At 37.1% G+C, this 21,931-nt stretch overlaps 1 protein-coding gene across 3 annotated transcripts in view; it reads right to left on the reverse strand.

Moving 5' to 3' along the window:
- Positions 1–16,069: 16,069 nt before the first annotated feature.
- The window catches only part of HECW2 (HECT, C2 and WW domain containing E3 ubiquitin protein ligase 2), a 433,603-nt gene continuing 427,741 nt past the window's right edge, over positions 16,070–21,931 (reverse strand). For all 3 annotated transcript variants that reach the window (XM_055572982.1, XM_055572984.1, XM_055572985.1), the window contains one exon: positions 16,070–21,295. In XM_055572982.1, the coding sequence (XP_055428957.1) occupies positions 21,184–21,295 (112 nt within the window). In that variant the 3' untranslated portion in view covers positions 16,070–21,183. The remainder of the gene's footprint in view (positions 21,296–21,931) is intronic.

Here is a 21,931-nt window from a genome sequence, read left to right on the forward strand (position 1 = left end):
TGAGAAAAACATCAAGACAAATCAGTTGAGAGACATCCTATAAAATACTTGACCTACAAAATACTTCTCAAAACTGTCAAGGTCATCAAAACGGAGGTAAGTCTGAGAAACTGTCACAATCAAATGGAACCTAAGATGAATGATGACTAAACATAATGTGGTGCCCGAGATGGAATCTTGGAGCAGACAAATGACACTAAACAAGAGATAAGGAAATCAGAATAGACTATGAACTTTAGTTAACAGTGATGCATTAATCACTAATATGACAAAATGTGCCTTACAGGTGTAAGACACTATCATAGGAGGCTGGTTGTGCAGTACACTCTGGACTATTATTGCAATGATTATGTAAATCTAAGTGTTAGTCGCTCAGTCATGTCCCACCCTTTGCAACCCCATGGACTATAGCCTGCCAGTTCCTCTGTCCAAGGAATTCTCCAGGCATGAATACTGGAGTGGGTAGCCATTCCCTTCTCCAGGGGATCTTCCGGACCCAGGGATCAAACTCGGGTCTCCTGCATTGCAGGCGGATTCTTTACTGTCTGTAAATCTAAACCTGTTCTAAAATAACAAGGCTGTTTAAAAAAAGTAAATGAATCTGTCATTGCTTATAATGTGCAAATTTAGGGAACTATAGAGTCAGAAATTAGAGTTGGAAATAACCTGTGAGATCAAAGGAGAGGACAAAACCCCACTGAACAACCAAAATAGAGTCCTGCAAAACTCCACTGAACAACCAAAATAAAGTCCTGCTATTCTTTTGCAGTCTATTAAAAATATCATTATAATAATAATTTGATACAGGTTCTATCCTGTCAACCTCAAGCAAAATTTCCAAGTCTTGGATAAAAATATATATGTAGATGTAGAACAGGATCCAGAGAATTGTGTGCTTCAATATAATATATATCACCTAATTACAATCACAAAGTAAATCTTTCATCTAACAATTCTCAAACTGTGTTAGGGAGACCCCAGTACCTTTTAAGGAATCTCCAACATCAAAACTATTTGCATAATAATATTAAGATGATATCTACCCTTTTCACTCTTATTCTTTCCCAAGTGTATGGTTTAGTTTTCCAGAGATTACAGAATGTGTGATATTACAAAAGGTTAATGTAGAAGCAGTTATGAGAATCCAACTGCTTCCTATTAAGCTAGAAATCAGACAAATTGCAAACATGTAAAATAATACCATCCTTATTCACTTTGTTTTGGGTAGTAAAGCTATTTTTCATAAAATATAGGAAAAGGAGTACATCAAGACGGTATATTGTCACCCTGCTTATTTAACTTATATGCAGAGTACATCATGAGAAACACTGGGCTGGAAGAAGCACAAGCTGGAATCAAGATTGCCGGGAGAAATATCAATAACCTCAGATATGCAGATGACACCACCCTTATGGCAGAAAGTGAAGAGGAACTAAAAAGCCTCTTGATGAAAGTGAAAGAGGAGAGTGAAAAAGTTGGCTTAAAGCTCAACATTCAGAAAACAAAGATCATGGCATCTGGTCCCATCACTTCATGGGAAATAGATGGGGAAACAGTGGAAACAGTGTCAGACTTTATTTTTGGGGGCTCCAAAATCACTGCAGATGGTGACTGCAGCCATGCAATTAAAAGACGCTTACTCCTTGGAAGGAAAGTTATGACCAACATAGATAGTATATTGAAAAGCAGAGATATTACCTTGCCAACAAAGATCCGTCTAATCAAGGCTATGGTTTTTCCAGTGGTCGTGTATGGATGTGAGAGTTGGACTGTGAAGAAAGCTGAGTGCCGAAGAATTGATGCTTTTGAACTGTGGTGTTGGAGAAGACTCTTGAGAGTCCCTTGGACTGCAAGGAGATCCAACCAGTCCATCTTAAAGGAGATCAGTCCTAGGTGTTCATTGGAAGGACTGATGTTGAAGCTGAAACTCCAGTACTTTGGCCACCTCATGCGAAGAGTTAACTCATTGGAAGAGACCCTGATGCTGGGAGGGATTGGGGGCAGGAGGAGAAGGGGATGACAGAGGATGAGATGGCTGGATGGCATCACCGACTCGATGGACATGAGTTTGAGCGAACTCATGTCATGATGATGAGTTGGTGATGGACAGGGAGGCCTGGCGTGCTGCGATTCATCAGGTCGCAAAGAGTTGGACACGACTGAGCGACTGAACTGAACTGACTAAACTGTTGTTGACATAATTGTTATTATTGATATGTAATTGTTACTTTAAGGTAATACATTTTTTAAAAATTCCTCCTAATTCATACATATGATAAATATTGATAGAAATTACCTATATCAGCAAAAACTCTTTGAGATCTTTAGTAATGTTTGAATGTAGAAAGTTTGAGAACTGGAAAGATGGAGAACTGTACTAACCATAGGGACCAGTTTGCTCTTTCAGCTTTGGGACACCTGTCATTGTATTGTCACCTGTATCTCAACCCCTCCAGCGTTTTAAGAATTCTTCACCTTCTGAGTTTATAGAAGTGAAAGTGCCCCATACTCATGTTTCCAGCCTCCCTTGCAGTTAGATCAGAAACAATTACCTTAGGTCCTATCAAACTACCTGAACACATTGAGCCTTAGAATCTGGAGTAAGTGAGGCTGGGGCCAGACACAGCTTTATAATGGAAGCAGAAGTGGCAAGGAGATAAAGCCCTAGAGGCAGTGGCTCTAATGCACCTCGATAGTCCACTGTTAGTTGTGTCAACAGCACATATGGCTGTAGACTCCTATATTTGGGCAGCAGCAGTGTCCTTACCTGAACAATCTACTTATGTGAATCTGGCTATTATTCCTGGTTATCTTGTCCTGACACTGACTCTCCAGCTGGGATCTCTGTACTATGAGCTGCACAGTATGCGTTAAATAATATTCCTTTTCAACTTCAAACATCCAAAGATGCTTAATGCTTGCAATTCATAACTCTGACTATTCTACCAAAAACTGGTTTCTTAGTTAACTTCCATCCTGACCTCTTTCAACATCAGCCTTTCTGAAATTCCATAAGTGAACCAAGATTAATTAAAGGAAAGAAAAAGCAAAATAAACTTACCCTTTACTTTATCTACTATAGAAAACAAGTAACTACACAAATACATTTAAATGTTTACCATTTTGAAAGATGAAAATAACTTCTGGCCTTCTAAACTTTTACTTATGTTTTGAAATCATGATCCAACTTTCAACCAGCACAGTATAAGATTTTCATGTGTTACTTCCCAGTTATGTAATTTCTATAAAACAAGCAAGAGGCTCTGAAGAGAATGACTTATGACACAATGCCATGTGCTTAGTTCATTATAAGTCATTTCAAGGACCTCCAGTCATTCCGAGCCAATCAAAACAGAAATGTTCTAACACATTTGAGAGTATCTTGTTTTATAGAGTGCTTAAGAAAGGCAAGAAAAGCACACTAGATTTCAAATGTACCAAATTACCCAGAAAGGATTTTGAAACTGGTTCCTGTTAGGTTACTTTTCTTTATTATTTAATGTGGTATATAAAATATAATTCTTTTCTGTTTGAGCTCCTAGGACCTGGAATGATTCTGCCTTTTAAAATTTGGCAAGCAAATTGCAAAATATTTTTATTCTGCTCATTTTCTTGCTAGATTTCAAAAGTGAGAAGTACGAAGACAAGTTAGGCTCTACAGATCTCCCAATTTCATGCTAACTCAGATTAAGAGGGGCTTAAATTAATTTTGACTAGAAAAAGCATCTTCTACAATTGAAATACTACCTTAGATTAAGGATCCTTTGAAGTAGTGTCTCAAAATAATTTAGCAAAAACATATGGAGGCAGTAATCCATTGCTTTTTCTGTCTCATGCTCTTTGTCCAGGTTTGAGTTTAGGGGTCTTGGATCTGGATATTTCCACATTTAACTTCTCAGAGGAAAGTTCTGTTTACAGGTGAAGTCAACAGAAAAGCATTCATCAGCACACCTTACCTTGAGAAAAACAGGTTGAGGAATTGAAAAACAGGCAGATATAACGACCAATGATAACCTACTTCTTGCAAACCTAATTTGGGGGTGCATCTTTTAAAATATGAGGTTTTTGAGGGTGTATTTGAGAGAAGCTGCAGAGACAAACTCATTTGTCTTTATATCTTCCTGTCTCTTACCTAGGGTGTATTTTTTTCTCTACTTGCTAAGAACAGGAAATTGCAGAACAAAGATTTGATCAGTTCTCATCACTTCAATGAGACTTGCTCAGTTTAACTTTGGCCAACAGCACCTATATATTTGCCCAAATAAATTACACAATGCATCACAATAGACTAGTTTTATGTAGTTTTAAATTATCTTTTAATCTTCCAAGCCTGGAGTTCGTCTCACTTTTAAAAGCCTATCTCTGAGAAGGTTGCCCTTTCAAAGTAAAAATAAGCAATACCTTTGAGACATTTTCCATTACTGGTTGACCTAGAAAAATCCCCTTCTCGCAGCTCAGTCCTGAGCAGGTATAAGAAACTTCCCAGCCAGTCATGCATGTGAACGTGGCACAGGATAGACTAGTATTAATAGCCCCTGAAGTCTGGACAGTATTTTAGAGTGAATAGAGAGTTTTCACACACAATATTTTGTCTGAGCTTCAACAACCCTGCATTTACTATAAGCAAGGCTAGAACTGTTCCCTATTAAAAATGAGAATGGACTCTGAGAGTGACTTTCCCAAGTGAGGTGAGGGCTCAGCCTAGAACTGCAGACTGTAGACCTGTCTGGGCCACCCCTGAGAGAGAGGACTATCCAGAGAGCAAAATCATCTGACCATTGTTCTCTCCTCTCCCACCCCGGTCGTTTACTGAAACATTACAGGAAGCCCAACAACAGAGCAACCGTGAACAATGGAGAGGAAAGGAGAGCCCAAAGGCCAGATGGCAAGGCAGGCTGAGCCCCCAGAGGCTGCAGCACCAGGAGCCCTGGTGTCACCCCAAGCTTAGTGTTTACTTCTCCCCAACCAGCCGGGTCATGTTTATTCCCTGGATTGCCTGAGGTCATTTTGGGTGAGAATTAAGAAAATCAGGAATGATTTATCACCTAAAGAAATAAGATTTAGCACAGAACTAAGAATTCCAAACCAACAGCCAAGGTTTGAGAAAGAAATTTAAGAGAAAGGAATGTACCTGCTTTTAAAAGCTGAAATTTCTGTGGCGAGACTAAGTACACAGGATTTAAGTTTTGTAGTAAAATGACAGGAATGTTCTAAATAAAGCATGGCAATACTTTTTCATGCAAAATGCTAAGTATATATCATTTCATTTAATTCTTACCACCTGCCTTGAGGTCACCATTACTATTCTTGGTTCTCATGTGAGGAAGCTCAGGCTCAGAGAGGTTGAATGACTGGCTTAAGGTCATACAGCTAGAAATGCAGACATAATTTGAACTCAGATGACAAATCCAACGTCCTGCTCAGTATACTGCACTGCATCCTAAGTAGTAGGTTACTTGTTCTCATTTTTTATTTCCCTTTGTGTCCCATCTTCATGACTCATTATATTATACAGATGAGTTTTTAAAAAATATTTTATTTTCCTTATTAGCTGGAAAAATTTTTATTAAGAGACATTTACAATCATCCATTCTTTAGTTCCCTGCAAGTACAACAAAGTTTATTAGGAAAAGTCAGAATAAATTAAATCTGTAACAGCTTACAAAATAATGAGTTTGTATTACTATAGCAAAAAGCTACTTACCTGGTATCTAACTTCTAAGAAACAGGAAGTATGCAAACAACTCTTCTGAGGAGCAGAATAGATGTTATAACAAGCATTCATATGTGAGAAGATTCACTTTGGTGGTGATTATGTCTTTTATGTGTACTCTGTAATTATTTGGGATGTTATAAGACTTCAATGATAGGATACTGCAGAAGCTTTCCCTCTGATCTTCCAGTGACTGACTGCTCTTCCACCTCCAGTTCTCACCTGTCCATTGCTGCGCCCTGTTCTTTATAGCACTTTTTATCATAATTAATAATTATGGATTTATTTGCTTACTGCCTCTCTTCCTCATGAGACTGTAAACTCCCAACAGACAGGAATCATGACTGCTTTATTCATTAGTGTTTCCCCAGCACCTATCGTGCCTGGAACATAGTAGCAATTCAATAAATGTTGATTTGATGGATGGATAGACGGATAGATGGATGATGGGTGGATGAATGGAGGGAAAGACATGTGAATATTCCCAGTTGCCAAAGATTTGAGGAATAGGCAAGTTGGTAATCTGGCCCAGGGAAGGCTGGATAACTTTTGGGACCAAGGTAAGTCAGTCATCCTTTCCCTAAAAATAGGCCTAAGAGCTGGTGGTAAGGAACTCTGAGGCCAGTATACTGGGGTGGAGAGGAAAGGGAAGTCAACATACTAAGCATTTGCCAGGTGCACAGCAATGGGCTCAATACACATTATTTCATTTCACATAAAAGTACTGCATGAGAAAGCAAGTTTTTCTATTTTACAAATGAAAAAAGTGAGACTCAGATTGGTGAGATTACCCAAGGTCATTAAACAGAATACAGAGAGCCAGAATATGGACCTTGATTTATCATATGTCAAAGACCATACGTTTTTCCTTTTAAAACAAATTTGCTTTCTTTAAAACATTTTTTAATTGGGCTGTAACTTACATATAAGAATTGATCCTATTTTAAGTACATAGCTTGATAAAATCTAAATATATATATATACATCCTGCAACCACTATCCAGATAAATAACATAATCCAACTTGATTATTAATAAACATTAATTTATTTAAATAATAGTTCCTTTCTGAGATTGCCTTTCTCTTCATGTGGGTGTTAAAATTTATTACATTTTATGATAATAAGTGTAAGAGTGTATGATACTTGCAAATTGTTGTTAGCAAATGTTCAACTACATGTACAGTTCATAATGCTAAATCATTTCCCTGCCCCCACTAACCACATTTTTTCTTTTGGGTTGTATATGGGGCTGAATTTTATTGCTACATGAGACCCAAGTGGGAAAGCCACTGTTTCACACCATTCTCTAAAACCTGGTAATTTTCACTCTTTTATTCAAGAATAAGCCTAATGTTCTCATCAACATCCTATTTATTAATGTAGCAAGAATGTTTGGTGAGTTCATGATAGTGATACATTATTATTAACTAAAGTCCATGCTTTATTCATTTCTCTTTGGTATTTAGATGATGTCCTTTTTTAATTCCAGTATCCTATCCAGGGGAGAAGGCAATGGCACCCCACTCCAGTACTCTTGCCTGGAAAATCCCATGGACGGAGGAGCCTGGTAGGCTGCAGTCTATGGGGTCGCTGAGGGTTGGACACGACTGAGAGACTTCACTTTCACTTTTCACTTTCATGCATTGGAGAAGGAAATGGCAACCCACTCCAGTGTTCTTGCCTGGAGAATCCCAGGGACAGGGGAGCCTGGTGGGCTGTCGTCTGGGTCGCACAGAGTCGGACATGACTGAAGTGACTTAGCAGCAGCAGCAGCATCCTATCCAGGATACATACCATTATGTCTCATTAAGCTCCTCTTTGTGTGACTATTTCTCTGTTTCTCAGGGTTTTCTTGGTTTTGATAACCTTGATAGTTTTAAGAGATACAGGCCAGGTATTTTTTATAATGTCCCTATATTGGTTGAACCACAGAGGAAAAGTGTTATTTTTATCATATCATATCAAGGAAATATACAATCCACATGATTTACGACCACTGATATATTGGCTTGATCACCTGGCTGAGGTAGTGTTGGTCAGGTGGTTTCACTTTAAAGTTTCTCTTCTCTCCCTTCCCTATTCTGCACTGTGCTCTGTGGAAGGGAGTTATTATGAGCAACCAACATTTAAAGGTGGAGTATCTACATAAATTACTTGGAATTCTCCTACATGGATGAGTTCTCTCTTCTTCATTTATTAATTATTCAAGTATTTATTATCAATATGGACTTATGGATATTTATATGTTGTATTTTAATTCAATCTACTTTTTTTGCTCAAATTGTTCCAGCTGTTTTGGTTGGCTCCTACATCCCTTTGACACACTCCCATTGCAGGTCTTTTTTTTTTTTTTTTTTTTTAGTATTTCCTTACTTTCCAGCACTACAAGATGCACCAGGCTCATCTTGTATGTTTCCCAGAGTCAGTAAGTGCTAACTTTAAAAATATGATTTTAAATATATATGATTTATACCTTAACTAAGGACCTTAACTCAGGACAGGTCAAAGTCAGCTAGGAATCATTAGTTTACTAGTGTGTACGTGTACAACCATCACCACACCCAAACTGTGTGGCTGGTTAGAAAAGATCTGTGCATATACTCCCACCACAAAACTACTGGCATTCTTGCTTGGTTCCAAGATTCAGACAGCCTATTATCTTCATTCCTCCTTAAACATCATTTTGAGTGTTATAACAGACAGTTTAATTGCAGATGAGAGAAAACAAACCCAAACATTTTAGCTCCAAATCATCAGTAGTATTGTATGAGGAAGAGATTCTGATGATATAGACATTGCTTTTCAAACCAACGAGTGCATACCCCAAGTTACCCAATGTCTGGCCAAGGAACAGACAAAATTAAAGTGGTAATGTACTGGGTCATCACATTTCTTTTATATCTGGGGCAGTGGGCAAGCAGTTGTTATTAAAGCTAATGGGAAAAATTCATATTTTCAAATTAAAACCAAGTCTGATGATATATAAAAGTTTTACTTGAAAGTAAATGAAACATACATATGATTTTGTGTTGGTAGAGCTGACTTCAAGATACATTTCCATACGTGGATCATCCTCTATCACTACTGGTGATTTGATGCAACATTTAAGAAATGTTGATATGGTTTCCTGATTGAAACTGGAATAATAGTAAATCTTCCCTAATTGGTGAATAGTTCCATAGCAAACTTAAAATGGTTTGTTCTGTTGTTTTGTTCTGTGAGAGGTAGGGAGACCATGTGTTGGTAGTGTCATGACGAGGTTCAAGAGTTTGGATTTGAGTTCCATTTTCCAATGCCAACTAAATACCAGATAGACATGAATTATTATTATGTCCAAGAATGTAGTGTTGCAAGAGGTAGTATTTTATAACAATATTATAAATTATCAAAGAAATATATATTTGACAGAGATTTATGGTTTGGAAATTGCTGGCTTTTCCATTTTGTTCATTACTAGACATCAGCTAAACATCTTTTGACATGACTTTTAATAACTGGGCAAATAAAATATGTGAAATTCATTTCTATCAATATATACAATGTATCTTTATTAGATATTCTCATTTCAACTTCATTTCAGTTCAGTCGCTCAGTCGTGTCTGACTCCTTGTGATCCCATGAATCACAGCACACCAGGCCTCCCTGTCCATCACCAACTCCCAGAGTTCACTCAAACTCATGTCCATCAAGTCAGTGATGCCATCCAGCCATCTCATCCTCTGTTGTCCCCTTCTCCTCCTGCCCCCAATCTCTCCCAGCATCAGGGTCTTTTCCAATGAGTCGACTCTTTGCATGAGGTGGCCCAAGTACTGGAGTTTCAGCTTCAACATCAGTCCTTCCAATGAACACCCAGAACTGATCTCCTCCAGGATTGACTGGTTGGGTCTCTCTGCAGTCCAAGGGACTCTCAAGAGTCTTATCCAACACCACAGTTCAAAAGCATCAATTCTTCGGCACTCAGCTTTCTTCACAGTCCAACTCTCACATCCATACATGACTACTGGAAAAACCACAGGCTTGACTAGACGGACCTTTGTTGGCAAAGTAATATCTCTGCTTTTCAATATGCTATTTAGGTTGGTCATAACTTTCCTTCCAAGGAGTAAGTGTCTTTTAATTTCATGGCTGCAGTCACCATCTGCAGTGATTTTGGAGCCCAAAAAAATAAAGTCTAACACTGTTTCCACTGTTTCCCCATCTATTTGCCAGGAAGTTATGGGACCAGATGCCATGATCTTCGTTTTCTGAATGTTGAGCTTTAAGCCAACTTTTTCACCCTCCTCTTTCACTTTCATCAAGAGTCTTTTTAGTTTCTCTTCACTCTTTGCCATAAGGGTGGTATCATCTGCATATCTGAGGTTATTGATATTTCTCCCGGCAATCTTGATTCCAGCTTGTGCTTCATCCAGCCCAGTGTTTCTCATGATGTAATCTGCATATAAGTTAAATAAGCAGGGTGACGATATACAGCCTTGACGTACTCCTTTTCCTATTTGGAACCAGTCTGTTGTTCCATGTCCAGTTCTAACTGTTGCTTCCTGACCTGCATATAGGTTTCTCAAGAGGTAGGTCAGGTGGTCCGGTATTCCCATCTCTTTCAGAATTTTCCACAGTTTATTGTGACCCACACAGTCAAAGGCTTTGACATCATCAATAAAGCAGAAATAGATGTTTTTCTGGAACTCTCTTGCTTTTTCGATGATCCAATGGATGTTGGCAATTTGATCTCTGGTTCCTCTGCCTTTTCTAAAACCAACTTGAACATCTGGAAGTTCACGGTTCATGTACTGCTGAAGTCTGGCTTGGAGAATTTTGAGCATTACTTTACTAATGTGTGAGATGAGTGCAATTGTGCGGTAGTTTGAGCATTCTTTGGCATTGCCTTTCTTTGGAATTGGAATGAAAACTGACCTTTTCCAGTCCTGTGGCCACTGCTGCATTTTCCAAATTTGCTGGCATACTGAGTGCACCACTTTCACAGCATCATCTTTCAGGTTTTGAAATAGCTCAACTGGAATTCCATCACCTCCACCAGCTTTGTTCATAGTGATGCTTCCTAAGGCCCACTTGACTTCACATTCCAGGATGTCTGGCTTTAGGTCAATGATCACACCATCGTGATTATCTTGGTCGTGAAGATCTTTTTTGTACAGTTCTTTTGTGTTTTCTTGCCACCTCTTCTTAATATATTCTGCTTCTGTTAGGTCCATACCATTTTTTGTCCTTTATCGAGCCCATCTTTGCATGAAATATTCCCTTGGTATCTCTAATTTCCTTGAAGAGATCTCTAGTCTTTCCCATTCTGTTGTTTTCCTCTCTTTCTTTGCATTGATCGCTGAGGAAGGCTTTCTTATCTCTTCTTGCTATTCTTTGGAACTCTGCATTCAGATGCTTAAATCTTTCCTTTCCTCCTTTGCTTTTTGCTTCTCTTCTTTTCACAGCTATTTGTAAGGCCTCCGCAGACAGCCAGTTTGCTTTTTTGCATTTCTTTTCCATTTCAACTTACTGTTACTCCAAAGTTTATTTTGGTTGACAAATGCTATATGAGTCGACCTAATATCTGTTTAGAAGAAAGTATCTATTTAAAGGGAAAAAATGTCATTAACAGGTAAATTTTTTGATCAATAAATAGAGGAAAGCATGAAAAAAACTTTTTTCCATTCCTTGATAAAGGGGTTAAATGCTTTTTTGGTAAAGGATGAAACTTTTTAAAAAAATCAAGAAAGACTTCCTGTAGGTGATTACAACGATAGTGGGAATTGTGCATTGTTAAAAGAAAGGTCCGTCTAGTCAAGGCTATGGTTTTTCCAGTGGTCATGTGTGGATGTGAGAGTTGGACTGTGAAGAAAGCTGAGCACCAAAGAATTGATGCTTTTGAACTGTGGTGTTGGAGAAGATTCTTGAGAGTCCCTTGGACTGCAAGGAGATCCAACCAGTCCATCTTAAAGGAGATCAGTCCTGGGTATTCGTTGGAAGGACTGATACTGAAGCTGAAACTCCAATACTTTGGCTACCTCATGCAAAGAGTTGACTCATTGGAAAAGACCCTGATGCTGGGAGAGATTGGGGGCAGGAGGAGAAGGGGATAACAGAGGATGAGATGGCTGGATGGCATCATTGACTCGATGGACATGAGTTTGAGTGAACTCTGGGAGTTGGTGATGGACAGGGAGGCCTGGCGTGCTGTGATTCATGGGGTTGCAAAGAGTCGTACATGACTGAGTGAAGTGAACTGAAAACATTCACCAAGTGAGTTTCAAGTTTTCTTAAAAGAATATAATGAAGGTAGATAAATTTATCATAATGAAAGCACAGTGAGGTCAAAGGTTATAGAGAGAACATTATGACACAATAACCATTTAAGTCAGTGTCATAGGTCAATCTCTTGCTCTTCTCTTTCAATGACAATATCAAACCTCAGTTGGTTATAGAAGATGAGCCTTTGCTTTAATTGCTCTTATGTGATATAGGAAATTCATTTCTAGCTTAAAATACGAGTTTAATGGCACATTTATTTCACGAAAAATTGACATAGATTCTCAACTTACATGAATGAACACAAATTGGTTTTCAAAAAGATACTGGTAAGCACGCATCATTTTCAAGTATATCACTTAGTGACTATCTACCCTTCCAGCATATATTCGCCTTTCCCCATATCTCCTATTAATTGCCATGTCTCAGTAGTATTTATTTGGTCATTTCACTTATATTACCAGCCAGTCATAAAATAACATTACAGAGTAAATCAAGTGTTCCAAACTGGAAGACCTGCAAGGTAAATTCAACCTACAGACTTATTTGCTTTGAGCCACCCAGTATTAAGGGGCTGCCCTGATGGCTCAGTTGGTGTAGAATCTGCCTGTAATGCAAGAGACCCAGGTTCGATCCCTGGGTTGGGAAGATCCCCTGGAGAAGGGAATGGCTACCCACTCCAGTGTTCTTGCCTGGAGAATTCCATGAACAAAAAAGCCTGGTGGGCTACAGTCCCTGGGGTCACAAAGAGTCGGAAAGCACTGAGCGACTAACGCTTTCACTTTCAGCCAGTATTAAAGAGACCTAGAAATACTACAATTTTAGAAACCTAAAGTTTTAGATTTCTGTGTTTCTCCTGATAAATAAACACTGACCTAAATCTTTCAACACTGGCCTTAATTTCATGTGAGTAGAATCTGCTGGAGCAAAATATTACAATGCCTCCTTTAGGCAAACCCACCATTTTCTATTGCTTACACCCAGCCAGTTGCACTCAATAAACAGACCCAGCCAGATGCTTATTTTACTATTGTTTTACTTGTCTGGCCCCAGTAGGCTTGTGAATATGTGACCCCTCAATTAGACTGATGTGGGTGGTAGTGGTGGTGGTAGTGTGCATATGTGGTTATGAAATAAGCATTCAACCAAGATGGTTTAGCAAATAGTCTCAACTCATGTGAGTTAAGAGATTACGATTTGTGTTAATTCATTCCTTTAACATTAATTTATGCACTACCAAATAGTAAAATAATCTTTTAGGGATAAATGAAGATTCCTAATTATAAATATCATGAAAAGAGAACTTCCTGTATCCACAAAGCTGCATACTAATCCCATGAGACCTTTATCCCTACTTTGCTCTCTTTCCTCTTGAGTTTTTTTCCTCCCCAAATGTATCACAGAAAAATCATAATCTATTTTTTTAAAGAAGATTTATTTTGGATTAAGTGATTTCATGATGCAACATGGTTTTAAACAAAAATAGAGATCAGTATGAAAATAAAACAAATTGTACACATAAAATATCTTTCCCTCAAAGCATTTCAGAATCATAAAAAAATACAACACAAAAGTCAGGGGTTCAGGTAAGGATAAGAATACAGATTTTCCAGAAAACAAACAAGTCTACATTTCAGAGTCCCAGGCTCCATTTAAGATCACCCATGATTCACTTCTAGGATGTCAACAGTCTGCATTATTTGCTTGGAGAAAAAAGATGAAATTTAAATATAAGGTAAAATGAGAGCTGTATAATCTCAATGTCAATAGTGAATACTTCCCATTATTGTTCTCTATTAAAAGTAACATTGAATAAATATGAGGCTTAAATAAACTCAACAAAAATAGAAAACATAGCTATTAATTGTGACATGGTGTAACAGACACAATGGGTGGAATTTGTGAAAAGAAATTTGAAGGCTTAAAAAAATACACCACCTGTGCTCCACTGAAATCTTGGACATAAATGTGGCTTTTTCTCTTTTTACAGAGCCTAAATATTAAAAAGTAATCATTATTATAAAATTAGATTAATACTTTCAGTAAGAGGCAAGAGAGATGCATGTATCTTTATTCATTTACTTTGGAATGCCTGCATCCCTATTATAAAAACGTGATATTATGCACTTTCCAACATATTAACAGGCTCAAATTTTACTTATGATACCATATAAAGAAAAATAGGTTGTAATACCATCTTTTAGAGCATTTAGGTCCTAAAAGAACATTCAGTTTTGTGTGTTTCCTGGTTAGTCCTTCCAAGGTATTTCTTGAACATTATCCATCCTTTCTTATAGAAGGTGATAGTAACCAGAAATTTACTGATTCCTTAGCTGCATCAGTAATATTTGATTCAGCTTGAATCATACACCATACCTTTCAACACTGCTCAGGGTTGTAATATCTTAAAAGAAAATTGGATAGAAAAATATCACCTGCCCAAGGCCACTCCACATAAAAATTTCATGTATAAGTTTAATTTTCCTATGTTTCCCAGAAACCATACAACTAGGGCCTTCCAATTCTGCTGAACGGTTTGATAGTGAAAGCCAAATAAACTACCTTATAGATTAAATCTAAGCAATGTATTTCAGACTTGATTAATTTCTTGAAAAATTGGAAATACAGATTAGGTCTCTATTTGCAATTCAGGAACCCAATTCTTAGGTTTTTTGCTTATACATGACCAGGGAACACATAAGTTACCATTAGAAACCATGAAAAATGTTTTGGAAGTGACTGTAATGTCAAAGAATGTCTGCTAAAAAACAAATTAAGCAAAAGAAATGTGTCAAGCAACATGTGCTCTCTTTTTTCCTAAAGTTCAATTATAGGAACAACAATTAAGTTAAAAGTAATCCACAACACAATTTAATGCTAAATCATTGGATCTCCTAGTTAAGCTATGGTTAGCTTTAATACTTTTGGACTAAATTCTGTTTTGCAATACAGAAAAATGTTATCACCTTACTGAAGATAAGGGAATCCACCAGGTTGATTACCTAGCAGTGCTTTCATTGGGCACTTAATTCTTTTTCTCAAAGTCAGAAACCAAAGTATACGTTTCTACCCACAGCCAGCAAGCCATAAGGTGATCCTTTCACCCTTAACTTTCTCCCTGCAACAGTGCTGTTGACTGTTCAGATATGGGTAGGGCACACATGTTCAGCATATCCTTTGTGCCAGCTCCTTGGAATGCAGTTACCACTCCTGAATTCTGACAGTTGGTCCATAATTAGCATTACATTCTTGGCAGTGGTGGGGGAGAAAGCAGGGGTGGGCGGGGGTTGGGGTCACCACTACTGGTTCCATCTTTTCTGATTTTTTTGTTTCTATCATCCTTCTAGTGGGCAGCAAGTGGTTGGCCATAAGCCACAATTTAGAAAGCTTGATGTCTCTGACATCCCTTTGCTTCCACGTGAGACAGGCAAATCTAGCCAGAAAACACAATCGAATTAGAAAGGCAATATCGGCTTCACAAAATTAGAACCTAAGTGAAAGTGACATTCTCATTAATTTAAACTCAATTTTATAGAAGTAAGGTGTCTGTGTCTAAGATTTAGAGTATTTTCACTCATCAATTAAATGAGAAAGCAGGTAAGAACACAAAAGGGCCTGAAAGTCGGATTCAGTTTGAGGGTGAGGCCATGGTCTTTATTTGTATTTGTACTATGCAGTGTGATAAGTAGTTTGTAATGATGGTGTAGCATCATTTCATCTTCAATGGGAGTTTCCTAAACTGGGTTGGATTGGACAGAATCTTCATTATCAGATGTTTGCCTTAGTTAGAAGTGATCAAGTCATAATTTGTGCAGAAAAAGGAAAAAAAGTTGTATCAATGTGAGGAAGACAAAGAGGAAAAGAACCTGCAGTGGTCCCTTCACCCATATCACTGGAACTCAGCTATCAGGGTTTTCTAGATCCATCCTTGTTTAAAATTAAAAAGTAAAATCAGGCTTCTGATTAAAGTGCTGTTTCATTATCTTGCTTCCAAATAATATTTGAGAAAACTAAACTTACTATAATATAGAAATCCACCAAAAGCAATCAAATTTTGCATTTTGTTTTTAATTTCTCATAATATGTAGTAAAATGGAAACATTTAGGATATTGGGAGTTTTTTCTATGAATATGCTAATTTCTTCAAGGATTTTTCAGAAGGTGTCATGTTTTTAAGAGTGTTTGAAAAAATGAGAGTTTGGGTAGACGAGCAGCTTGCAAATTTCAGTGAAACTGGAATAGGCTGGTATACATATTAGTGTCCACATTTCTCAAGATGAAACCTGGAACTGTAGCTGTGAAGTACTGAAACTGATCTCACAAGCCACCTGTGAAAATCAGCCTCGATGCAGACAGGACTTGATACCTTCTACTCCACGGAGTAGGTGAAGATCAAGACAAACTAAGCACCGAAAGTACTGAGAAACTCTAAAGCACTGTTTAAACATATTCCACCATTACTATAATCATTTGAATGCAGTTTTTTAAACTTGATTGTTATACAAGAGAAAAAAATTTTCCTTCATTTATTACAGAACTTTTTCTTAATTACAAAGTAACAGATGCTAGAAAATTGCAACCATACTTCTTTGGCCAAGATCCATTCATTTTTTATTGGCACAAGAAAAACATTTTGACCCCAGAGGTGGATGGGCTCAGGAATTGGGGTTTTTAACACTGCAAAACAAAGGTATTAGGTTGGTGCAAATGTAACTTTGGTTTTGCATTTCTGAACTTTGCCATTTGATGCTGGAATACACTCTTAAATGTAGTTATGTTATACATCATTTTAATGTTCATTTCTTGCTTTGTTTTTTTGCTAATGAATTATTACTTGCTGTTTATTTTATATGTATTTTAGGCTATGGAAATTATGTTAGACAAAAGGTAAATTCAAGCAATTTTCTTATTTGAGTTCAAAATGAGTGGTAAAGCAGTGGAGACAACTCGCAACATCAACAATGCATTTAGCCCAGAAACTGTTCATGAACATATAGTGCAGTGGTCATTCAAAAAGTTCTGCAAAGGAGACAAGAGCATTGAAGATAAGGAATGCAGTGGCTGGCCATTGGAAGTTGGCAACGACCAATGGAGAGAATCATCGAAGCTGATTCTCTTACAACTACATGAGAAGTTGCCCAAGTCAAAAATTCTATGATCGTCTGGCATTTGAAGCAAACTGGAAAGATGAAAAAGCTCAGTAAGTGGGTGCCTCATGAACTGACCACCAATCAAAAAAACCCCATCATTTTCAAGTGTTATCTTCTCTTATTCCATGCAACAATGAACCATTTTTTGACCAGACTGTGACATGCTACAAAAAGCAGATTTTACACAACCAGCAATGACCAGCTTAGTGGGTGGACCAAGAAGGAGTTCCAAAGCACTTACTAAAGCCAAACTTGCACCAAATAAAGGGCCATGGTCACTGTTTGGTGGTTTGATGCTGGTCTGATTCACTACAACTTTCTGAATCCTGGTGAAACCATTACTTTCGAGAAGTATGATCAGCAAATGGATCAGATGCACCAAAAACTGCAATGCCTGCAGCCAGCATTGGTCAACAGAAAAGGCCCAATTCTTCCCCATAACACCCAACAGCAGGTCATACAACCAACGCTTCAAAAGTTGAACAAATTGGGCTACGAGGTTTTGTCTCATCTGCTGCATTCATCTGATATCTCACCAACTGACCACCACTTCTTCAAGCATCACAACAATTTTTTTTGCAGGGAAAATGCTTTCCAAGAGTTCGTCAAATCTTGAAGCATGGATTTTTATGCTACAAGAATAAACAAACTTATTTCTCATTGGCAAAAGTGTGTTGACTGTGATGGTTCCTATTTTGATTAATAAAGATGTGTCTGAGCTTAGTTATAATGACTTAAAATTCAGGGTCCAAAACCATAGTTACTTTTGCACCAACCTAATATACCATAGTGCAGATGAAAAGAAACAGGGAAACTATTGAACTTAATTGTGTCATTTTGGGGATAACTTGAAGATCCTTGGGTTGGTCCATCATGGTTCAGTTCCCCACCTTCACACTTTAAACCCTGTGTGTAAATGCACTCCAGGCTTCCATGTGCATGCATGTGAGCACGCTTAGCTGTATCTCTTTTGTGACCTCATGGACCGTAGCATGCCAGGCTCCTCTGTCCATGGGATAACCCAGGAAAGAATACTGGAGTGGGTTACATTTCCTTCTCCACTCCATTTCCTTCTTCCACACTTGACCAGTATCATCATATTATTATATGCCATTAGGTATCAACAGAAAAAGCATTTATATGATTTTTTTTAGCCACAGTATCTCGCACATATGAAGTCATCACTGGAACTCCCAGATGGAGCAAGCTGTTCTCTTGATTGTAGAACATATCAAATTTTACTTAAAATATTTTCTGAACCTTGGTATGTATTCCACTAGACTGTAAGCTTCTTGAGGACAGATTTTGAATCTTGTAGCTCAACCATCAACCATAGCAGCTGGCACAGAGTGAATGCCAATGCCTCTTCTCTCACCTAAGAGATGTCCGCATATATTTGATGTATCATGACTGTCTTTTATAAAAGGGTATACTATATGTATCATTTATGAGCATTTTAAAGAAAACAAGACCAGACAGCCAAATTATCTAGGTTCATAGTCCAGAAGAAAATATTTATGGATATTTCTATTTGTAGAGTATATTAAAGTTGAATTTATTCTGTGGAAATGTTATTTAATGTTTTAAATAGTTATTATCAGATTCTTTTGTTTATACAAATGAAAAATAAGATGATCCGTTATCATGGTATTCTGATGTGATAGGTACATCTTGGATAATTTCCAATTCTGAGAATGGTAGCAATTAATGATTATACTGGTATTTGGAAAGAAATAATTAAAGAGATATATTTTATTTCAAATCTCTTACCTAATAATGCAGAATATGACAACAAAGTGTCGCAAACCAAAATGCAAGCTAACATGGTCTATGAAAATAGTTTTGAAAGAAATGCTGTATTATTGAAACCTTCTATCAGCTGCTTAGGGAATGCCATCTCTGAAACATCTTATATACCATCAAAAATGTGTTTTTAAAAAAGTATGTTATACTATTTTCCCTTATAATGAAAAAAATACAAACAAGTAAAAATAGTTTGTAAAATTAAATATGCACTTATATTCATGATAAGTAAGTACAAACTAACATTTCCAGTTAAGGTTTTTTTCTTCCCTTTCTTTCCGATACAATTATAGTACACAGATAAATCTTTCCTTCTTACTTCCAGATTGTTGTAACCTTTGTTCCCAGAATGTTTCTCCGCACTGCAGTACCTGCCTTTAGTGTAGGAATATAACGAGTAGTATTCCTCTTGAGGGTCCCCATAGTAAATGTAGTTTAACCAACAGAGTAATCAGTTCTTACCATCATCAACCATCTATGAAAATCATGCATTTGACCTCTATAAAACGTAAGATTGCTAACACCCTATAACAGGAATTCCATGGCTACTATAAATGTTGTTTCAAAGAAGTGTTTGGGCAATGCCTGTAATACCATAGGCTGGCAAACCAAATGTTTAATCCAATGCTTTTATTACCCTCAATTTAACTTCATCATATCGAACATCTGGTTAGTTGTGGCCATAAGTCAAGAAATAAACCATGATGGTGAGTAACCCCAAAGTAATAAAAATGAAAAACACCCTGTGATAAACTAAGCAGAGACAATGCTAGTGATGTCATGCAGTTTCTGAGATATTATAGAAAAACTGTTTCTTAATATTGATAAGAAAATTATGCATCAGTGAAAATGCAGACTTAGAAATATAGTACTGAGACTTTCAATTTGTGATGTCTTCACTGATGAGGGAAAATGGAATTCTTATTACTAAAGAGAGCTAATCTCTTGGGTGTTGCTGATGGCTCCCTAACTGAGCTTAGTGTTTAATGATGCTGTACAAATAAAAAGCAGTGGGGGAAATACGAAATATCTGTATTAAATGCCATCCTGTAAAGTATTTGATGGATGGAAGAGTCTAATGCATTTTAAATAAATGCATATCATACTATCACATATAGTGAGTCTTAAAAAATTATTACTTAGATGCACAGTCCTTGTAGTGGTAAACATGGCACTGTGAAGAAAGTTTGATTTAGAAGCTATTTTCTATTATACTTGTCAAGTGATGGAGTTGTTGTTAGTCATATTATAATGTCCCTTCAACTTTGGTACATTCAGTGCAAAATATTTTGGGGAATTTTTTGTACCTTTATAAAAATAAAAGGCCCTTTTGTTCCCTTGAGAGTGCTTAAAAGGATACATACAAGCATGATGCCCGAATAAGCATGGTACATGAAAATGGAACAGATGGTACATATAGTATGATAGGTAGAGTCTTATCTACATCTTAGAGAACATAAATATAATGAAACTATAAAAAATAAACAGAACTCACTGTGTACTTTTTTCCTGATACGCTGTGATTAATTGCTAATTATTTTAAAATTTTTTTCATGCATTATAAAGCATAAAATCTGTCATTAGTAATTCATTGTATAACAGTTTGTCTTCAGCCATAATTACACACATATCACTTTGCATATACATTGTCACAGACCACCTTATTGCAAATCTTAAAGGTTACCTCATATTGACTTGGTTTCATTTTCCACTTGTGTCCCATGAAAGCTGAAACCTATGGTACACACCATGCAGGTACTCATAAGCAAGAAAATGAATATTCTGTTATAACTTAGGGCTTAAATGAATGTATTTTCAGGAAATATATTTGTTTTTATTATACTATTTAACTTGCACTAATTTGGAGATTGGGCCAAGTGCTGTCAGTTTGGCTTGAATCATGTTCAAAGGTAAGTTTCATGATTCTCCTGAGTCTCTAAAAGTTACCATGGAGCTGATCGTGTACAGGTTCATCTTTGTCTTGGAACATAACAAATGGAAAAAAGTTTGGCAGTCAAGAACTGTTGATTGAAAGACTGTTGGGTGGTTCCCTGGGCATCAAGCTCACCCAAATCCTTCCAAGAGGATCATCATCACTAGGCAGTACCCAAATGTGACAGAGCATCCGTTCCTGGAAAATAACAGCATTCAGCTTTACTCTAATGGAAGCGACTCCTGAAACTTCCAACGTTCAGCCATTCTTCAGGAAGGCAGCTTCTGGAATTGCCTGTTTACACAGAGCTGGGCATTTTGCCTCCAGGTCACTCAAGTCCAAAGGTACTGGTCTCTTCAACTGCTGTCAAGAGTTTTTCATAAAGCATGGAGAAGGATGGGTATGGAGGGAGATCCAGACGGTTAAAACAAGTGTGAGCTCTGCAAACAGAAGAAGCAGTACAGAGTTCAGAATGCTTTGAGTGAAATGAGATCCTTTCTTCTGGTGTCTGTGCATGCATGTCTTTCATATTCAAATTGGTTTGTTGCCAATTTTCACACTCCTTTTGGAAACACTTTGAAAATGTTTTGACTTGAACAATTCAGAACTGAATTCTTTTAAGGGAAATAATATCTTTAAAAAATTTTTCTTTACATTTTCACAATCATTTAAAATCCATATGACATATATATTACTATTTGTTTAGTTGTCTAAGAATTACAAAGACAAGTTTGTATTTTTATTTCTCTTTTGATGTTAGGTTGGTTTTTTTTTTCCCCCTAAAAGTCATGAAGTTAAGCTCTTGCAAAGTAATTTGTTTTCAGAGTTGGCATTTGCCTGAATGTTTCTTAAAAAGTCAATGGTTTTGCATTTTTTCATTTTGTTGCTCAGGGAAGAGCACTGAGTGTCTCTGAAGACCTCATGGCTTAGAGTTTTGGGAAATTCCCTGGCTGGACTTTCCTGTCGTAGTCAGTAGACCATTGTTACTTCTTTGACTCCTGTGCTATAATCTGATTTCTCCTAATTCATGATGCAAAATAATGGCCATTTAAATCATTATGTTACATTCTTTTTTA

The sequence above is a fragment of the Bubalus kerabau genome, chromosome 3, assembly GCF_029407905.1.
Source record: "Bubalus kerabau isolate K-KA32 ecotype Philippines breed swamp buffalo chromosome 3, PCC_UOA_SB_1v2, whole genome shotgun sequence".
Lineage (NCBI taxonomy): Eukaryota > Metazoa > Chordata > Mammalia > Artiodactyla > Bovidae > Bubalus > Bubalus kerabau.